This window comes from Microtus oregoni, unplaced genomic scaffold (genome assembly GCF_018167655.1).
Source record: "Microtus oregoni isolate MIOR12 unplaced genomic scaffold, Mior012 000028F_ref0000031, whole genome shotgun sequence".
NCBI lineage: Eukaryota > Metazoa > Chordata > Mammalia > Rodentia > Cricetidae > Microtus > Microtus oregoni.
The window spans coordinates 13182343-13189690 of record NW_024543087.1 but is presented as its reverse complement, the minus strand read 5'-3'; the positions used below and the strand labels follow the sequence as shown (position 1 = coordinate 13189690).

Here is a 7348-nt window from a genome sequence, read left to right as displayed (position 1 = left end):
TGTATAACCACACCCGGTCAAAGTGTGGTCCCAAACACCATCATTGTCTCCAGTCCAGTCTCACCTACCAGGTGGTCTGACCAGTGTTCAGAACTGCGTGAAATCTCTTCCCAGAGGACAAGTTCCCCATTTAGCTGACACCAGCTCCCCCTTCTCTATCATGAGACTCCTGGAAAATTCCAGTTCCCTTCATTGTTTCGGTAGTCTGAGATCCAAAAAGAGAGAGGTACACATGTCTTCATTTCTGCCAGGATGGTTACGCCCTTTCCTGGGAATGTGTGGTCCCTTCCCTAGCAATGTGGTCTGGAGGGCCGGAAGGCTGGATTTCGGTACCCAAACACAGGAAGGTCTGTCTTTGTATGGCTGCCATGGTAAGATTGAAGGTTGCTGGCTGGCAGTGCCCTCACCCATGCCTACTGCAGCATTCTACAGTTGGTCCCAAAGTGGTGAGCCTTCCTCATAGACAGAGTCAACCAGCGGTTTCTTCTACTGGCAAATAACTTGCAAGCAAAACAGAAACCCTGGATGTTTTTTAACTATACTAGCCATTTTCTGTTTGCTTTCTACTGTGTGTTAAATTTTATTACAGTATTTGTGGGAAAATAGAAAAACTTATGTTATTTTTAATTTTTATGACATTTTTATTTGTGTGTCTGTGCATACATGCATGAGTGTGTGTGTGTGCATGCGTGCATGGGTGTATGTGTGTGCGCATGCGTGTATGTGTGTGTCTACAAAAGCACACAAATAGAGGTCAGAAGACAACCTATGAGAGTTGGCTCTCTCCTTCCACCCCGTGGATTCCAGGGACCCAGCTCGGGTCATCAGCTGTGATAATAAGTCCCTTCACCCTCCGAGTTATCTCACTGGTCCACAAGTGTTGTTTTACTTTTAGGGAACAGTCTGCTTGATCTGACACAAAAGGAAGGTCTTGCTAGATTTAGTTTTGAGAATACCACACCCTACTCTTGGTTCTCAGCATCTGTCTTACTTATGGCTCCCATTAGAGTTTCCAGGTTTTTTCACTTTCTGAATTTCACACTGGAAATTCAGACAAGGCTGACGTTCATCCCTGTCAGTAAGTCTTAGTGAATGCTGGGTTTTCCTCTAGCACTTCTGTTTAACACAGAATAGACGTGGGTGGAGAGCCCAGACCCACTTCCTTAAATCCATGTAGAGATTATATTCTCAGCCAAACTCTCTTGAACTCTCCACCCATACCGTTTCCTTAAATCTCTCTCTTGCAACTGCACTTCCTGTGGGGTGCCATCCGCATTCTCGTCCCCCCTAGTCAGGGGTAGGGATGGGATGGTGTGGTCCATGGACAGGCATCCCTTACTCTGCTGGGGAACTCTATTTGAGCATGGGATGGAAGCCTGAGCAGCAGAGGGCCCTAGGCTGTGCTCCGAGATGGCTTGCACTAACACACTGGTGTGCCTTGGAGGCTTTGAAGATCAACCATATGGGGCACGCTTGATACATAATAGATCACATGTTTAAAATCCCCAGTTTGTTAAGGTACATGTAACGGCTAATGAAAACAGCACAGATAACAAACATATCCACTAGTCCCCTAATGTCCTTGTACTCTTCGCATTGTATCCCATACCCTCCTAACTAAGCATCCTTAACAACCACTGACTTCAGCCACCAAGTTAGTTTGTGTTTTCTAAAATTTTATCGAAATAAAAATAAAAAACATATCAGAAATTTAAAATGTCTAACTGAGCAGAAGTCACGTGTTGCTCTGCCTTTTAGGACTTCACACCTGAAGCTGTGGGATCCCGCAGTCTGCTCCTGTTTCTCCATCCATCTGTTGAGGGGCAGGTGGATCGGCAGCACTTTACGGCTACATAAATACAGCTTTTGTGAAGGTCCATGTACGGGTGTGTGTACAGGCAGGTTTTCATCCTCATTTTTCTTGGGTAAGCATTTAAAAGTGGAATGATGGGGGCTGGAGAAATGGCTCAGTGGTTAAGAGCACTGACCGCTCTTTCAGAGATTCTGAGGTCCCGAGTTCAATTCCCAGCAACTGCACGGCTCACAACCATCTAGAATAGGATCTAATTCTCTCTTCTGGTATGTAGGCATATATGCAAGCAGAGCACTCATAGACTTAAAATAAAAAGGTACATAAACAAATAAAATTTAACAAGGAGAAGAGGAACGACTGGTAACTAGGAAACTTGCATCTCTCCCCAAACTGGTTGTGTCATTTTATATTCCCACCAGCAGGGTACAAGAATTCCAGCTTTAGTTACTTGGAGATGCCACCATCAGTTTCTTTCTTTCAAAACTTCTTTTAGATGTGCATGGTGGGGCTGGGGGTGGGGAGTGACACGTACGCGCATGCCTGTGTGTGCGTGCATGTACAAGCACACACGTGGAAGTCGGAGGACAATTTGTCAGAGTTAGCTCTCTCCTCCCTCTCTGCTGGCTCCAGAGGTTGAACTCAGGCCACCAGGCTGACACAGCAAGTGCCTTCAGTCACGGAGCCCGGTGCTGGCCTTCCTTTCTTTTTCCTTCCTTCTGTGATGATGATGACCGTCATTGACCTATGACCCGGGAGAACTCTTTGTCCTGGGAAGGACCCCTGGGCGAATGCTCTCCTTGTTCTCTGTGCCTGCCTATGCTCGCCTCCAACTTCCTTTGAGGCCTGTGTCACCATCTTAGCCCTAGAAGAAGAGCTGTGGCCACAAGCCCTCAGCCCAGATGGAGTGTGGTGTCCAGCTCTGAACTCCAGAGGCAGAGAGGGGGGCCACTCAGAGATCTCAGGTGTAGCATGTAACCTGGGCGAAGAGCTGGCCTCGCTGCCTGGCGGGTGGAAGCCTGCCGTGTAACTCAGCTACAAAAGGAAGTGGAAATTCTTTGCAGTCAGAGGCTAATGAGGCCTGAGGTATGTGTTATATTTCAAAGGTCACCGTGCTCATTTAATCCAATGTTTCTAGACATACTTTGACATCAACTCTCTTTAGGTTTCTGCCTTTGTGTTACAGTCAGCAACAAGTGACTCTAAAACCTTGGAAGACCCATGGGCTGGAAGAACCAGGGAAGCTTGGGTATGGTGGCTAGCCAAGAGCCTTGGGTACCCATAGGACCGATCGCCTTACCTTTGGTTTCCACAGCCTCCATCATGAAGTCAGTTCTTTTCACGGCCTGAGGGAGCATGTGCCTGAAAAACTGCTTCCATGCTAATGTTTGCTTCTAAGTTGTGCACCATGGAGCTGGGCATGGGGGCATATGCCTTTAGTCTCAGGACTTAGGAGGCAGAGGCAGGGGAATCTCTGAATTCAAGGCCAGCCTGGTATATAAAGAAAGTTTCAGGACAGCCTACAGGGCTACACAGAGAAATTCTGTCTCAAAAAAAAAGTGTGCAACCATGCTAGGTCCATGCTGCACTGGGACCAAAGACTGCGAGGCAGGGCTGACCTTCTCCCAACTGAACTACACCCCAACCTTCAAACTGGGCTTTAGAAGTACATATTCATTTGTTCAACAGCAACAAAAACCAGGTTGGGGGAGGTCTTGCTATGCTTCCCAGGTTACCATTACGTTTGTGGAAATCCTCCTGCCTCAGCCTCCTAGGGTGCTGGGATTACAGACATCTGCCATCACCCCTCGCTGACAATTATGAGCGCTTTGTAGTTATGTAACATTGGACAAATGACCGAGCCTCAGTTTCTTAGAGCTATGGGACTAAAAGTGCCCACACTATGGACAAGCAGTGAGGAGGAAGATGACGTTCACCTTTATAAACAGCTTAGCCCCATGCCAGAGACAAACCCAATAGTTACAAATAAATATTTATTAACCAGTCCTCTTTCTTTTTTACAAACATGTAAAAAAATTACATAAAATAATCCGAAGAGACAGGAATATCGATGTTTATGTATCCTGCCTCTGAGGCACACTATGGTAGAGTTCAATTGTCTGGTCATGACCACTCCTTGGCGTAGCTCGCTGAGAGTCCCCGTGCCTTTGAAACGGGGCATCATTGCACCGCGGGAACAGGCTGCAGAGATAGTTCGTGAAAGCCTTGTTAAGAAGCAAGCAAATGAGAGGGTTAACACAGCAGTGGGCGGTGGCAATGAGCTGTGTGACCTGAATGCTTGCTTCCAGGTGGTAGCTGTTCTCATCCTGCAGGGACAAGTGTTCCCGGAACTCGAACAGGAAAAGCACAACACAGTACGGTGCCCACATCCAAAGGAACACACCCGTTATGACGGGTGCAAGCTTTCGAAGATCGTTCTGCCTCTCCCTGGTGGTCTGCGTTTTCCTCATTTGCCCGCAGCAGAATATAAACACCAACAGAGGAAAACCAAGAACCAAAATGTTCATCTTTAAAGTCAGAAAATGCTTCCAGAGTGGCTCTTCAATTGGCAAAAAGTGAGGTTTGCCAAAGGCACACTTGGGTTTCTCTCTTTCCCTCTGAGGCCGATAGAGCACAGATTCAGGCAAAGAGAGCGCAATAGCTATGACCCATGCCAGGATACTTGTAACAACACTACTAGGCACCGATGTCAGGGTGGAGGCCAGCCTCCCCTGGGAAAACACCTTGTACCCTTGCACGAGGAGAAGGATGTTGAAAAGCGTCTCGCTGTATAAGCCTGTGGAATGGAGGCCAACTAGAATTCTACAAGTCCCATTGCCAGGGCTTTCCCCAAGGGCAGCCGCGTGTGCCCAGAACGGCAGGGGGAGCAGGAAACACAGATTCGCGGCTGCCAGGTTTAGAAGGTAGATGGTCCCCACATTCTTGAGTCCTTTGTATCGCACCAGTATAAACGCAGCCAAGGCGTTGTCCAGGAGACCCACCGCAAACACAGCACAGCAGAACCGTAGTACCTGCTGGGTGGAGACAAGCTCGGGGGTGAGGGGTTTCTCTGTCACACAGCAGTCCAGGTCATCCTTTATGAAGACATCATAGTCGTCCTCTGGGGCCACCGTGGAATTATCCATCTCGGGCTGCCCTGGGGGGAAATCAGAGATTATGTCTCCCCTCCATCCTAGAGCAAAAGGTTTGAAGTAAGTCTGTCCCCTCTCCCACAGTGGCAGCTATGCTCATTCTACTCATTAAGAACCCATAGTATACCTTAATATAATCTTCTACAACACCCAGGGTCTGTGCTGGTAATGTGACAGCTCTGCCAGGCACAAAAGGACGCGGGGACATTACAGTCACTTCATTTCTTTTGGTTAAAATGAGATTCGCTTACTCGGAGCTAGGATCTAAGAAGACAAAGAGTTAAAAACAACCTGAGAAGTCGGTGCCCCTCCTACTTCCCAGATATTAAAAAAAAAAAGTTTCCTTACCTTGCTCACGGCTTGAAATGAAACAGCTAAAGCAGCGGCGGCGGTCTTGGGGCAGGCTGCTTGATATTTTCCTCTCCAGGGACATAAACAGATGTTTGCAAAAGTGAAACCGTACTGGCCAAACACGCGGACAACTAGCGAGATAAAGATAACCACTTGACTGAGTTCCCAAGAGTGGAGAAGGGTGCAGCCCCAAGATCTGCCATCCAGGGGGCTGTGGGAACACTGGGGTCAGGGAAACAGCACTTCCTTCTGAACAGACTGCTCCTGACCCCAAGGAGCTAGAGACTGCACTGTTTATCCCTCGGAGGCTGGCCCCTTCCAGGCACAGCTTCAAGAGCCAGCTGGAATGAAGTTCTGAAGTCTCTCTCAGGAGCCTCTGTCAGCCTCGGAGAAACTGAGAAGTTGCTTTCGTCTCTCCCTTCCCAGTATCCCATGTTTGACTTCCAGGTACCTTTTAGCCAGCTGTCCTCCAGGCTGTCTCAGATAAGGGTGCTAAGTCAAGCGTGCTCCCAGTGATAATTAGAGGGTGACGTCAGAAAGCTGGGCTCCGCCTCCCCGCCTCCTGGGCTTCAGACAGAAGTTCTCTGAGTAGATAACAGCTTCCAGAGCGAATGTGTCCACACTCACCAAAGTCCTGACCCTCAAAGGCAGCTGTCACCAGCCCTGGTGACCTGCAGGGAAGAACAGAGTGGTGGGTGTCGGGTTTTTGTTTGTTTGTTTTCCTGCTGTTTTTGAGAAGAGCTATGGTGCTTTTCCTGTTGAACAGAGTGCTACAAAATGATCTGGGGAGCACAGGCGCTAGAGTGATATCAGCAGGAAAAGAAATTGGGAACAGGGTGGGGCACAGAAGGAGCGTTGACCTCCCTGCTGAGGAAAGTAGAGAGCTGCAGGCAGCCGGAAGGAAGCAGTTGCCACTGGAACGCGGACCTGCTCAGGGAAAGCCCCAGAAGAAAATCCTGTGTGAGGGTGTGTGAGGGCATGATCAGGGAGGAGACACCGTGAGGAGATGAAGCTTAACTTCAGTGGAGGACGGGGATGGCGACAGGCTTTGGAGTGGCGGGAAAGGGCAGAGGAAAGAGATGCCGTTTGAAGATGAGGATCGTAGAAGAGGAACCTGGAAGAGCTGGAAAAAATATACGAACTGCCCGCAGGCCAAGGACCCTTTGCAGCCATGACTGAACTAATTTGGGGGGTCAGTTGATGTCTCCTTTGCATTAGCAACAACGGGTCTGATACACGTGATACCAAAAGTGAACCTATAAAAATAGAAATCGATACTGAGGAAACTAGTAAGAAAGAACAGAGCCCAGATAAGCAGGATTGAGCTTTAAGCTCCTAGCATCCTGGCAGAAACAGAGACACGGGTTGGTACGGTGAGAACCCAGAATGGAGGAGCTTCCCAATAAGGCCTCTCCCCTGCAGGAGAGAGCATTTAGGGGTGAGTGGGACTCGCCAGGCCTTAGGATGCTCTCTCTATTCGTGGATGTGGCTACAGCAAGGGTCATGTCAGCTGTCACCCTCCTCCTGAGATCTCTGCCCTCTGCAGCTAGATGCCTCTGAGTCATACTGTGACACCTGGCCTGTGAGTGAGTAGGCTAAGTGGCTCATAGTTCACTCCCAGACGGGGGACAGATTCACAGATGTACACAATGCTCCTTGGATGGGAAAGTGGGTGTGGGTAGCATGTACCCTATGTGCTTTGTGTTGCACGATGATGGGAAATCAAAAATGTCTTGAGGAAAAGGAATCGTCTGTAAATTCAGGATCATTCCTACTGCTCCGTCACTGTGGCCTCCACTTTCAGCATTGTTTTATTTTTGCTTGATTCCCAGCATCCTGTCTGTCCACACTCAGGCCACAGGTTTTTTTTTTTCAAATTAGCATACAAAATAATGTGTTTCATTATGACATGCTCATACACATGTGTCACTAGTCTTTGTCTTATCTGTCCTCAACCACAAGGCTCTGCCTAGTTTCCCGTCCCTTCTTAGTGGTCCTTTCAACTGTTTCTCCTTCTGCTTTCATGTCACGTGGA

The 7348-nt window shown here is 48.4% G+C and overlaps 1 protein-coding gene across 4 annotated transcripts; it reads right to left on the bottom strand.

The window, feature by feature from the left end:
• Nucleotides 1-3796: 3796 nt before the first annotated feature.
• Ccrl2 (C-C motif chemokine receptor like 2) lies at nucleotides 3797-6069 on the bottom strand. Of its 4 annotated transcripts, none has more exons than XM_041677268.1 (3): nucleotides 5941-6069; nucleotides 5311-5444; nucleotides 3797-4967 (listed from the first exon to the last, which is right to left on the bottom strand). In XM_041677268.1, the coding sequence occupies exons 2-3, from the start codon at nucleotides 5393-5395 to the stop codon at nucleotides 3886-3888; spliced, it is 1167 nt and encodes a 388-aa protein (XP_041533202.1). In that variant the 5' UTR covers nucleotides 5396-5444; nucleotides 5941-6069; the 3' UTR covers nucleotides 3797-3885. The 4 variants fall into 4 exon arrangements, with proteins under 4 accessions (XP_041533202.1, XP_041533201.1, XP_041533203.1 ...); XM_041677267.1 differs by lacking the exon at nucleotides 5941-6069 and adding an exon at nucleotides 5765-5895; XM_041677269.1 differs by lacking the exon at nucleotides 5941-6069 and adding an exon at nucleotides 5090-5141 and having other exon boundaries at nucleotides 5311-5389.
• Nucleotides 6070-7348: the final 1279 nt, after the last annotated feature.

Coding starts and splice junctions, on each gene's coding strand:
- Ccrl2 (XM_041677268.1), bottom strand. CDS start 5,395: ATGTCCCTGGAGAGGAAAATATCAAGCAGCCTGCCCCAAGACCGCCGC. Junction 4,968..5,310: donor CATTTCAAGCCGTGAGCAAG/GTAAGGAAACTT, acceptor ATTTCCCCCCAG/GGCAGCCCGAGATGGATAAT.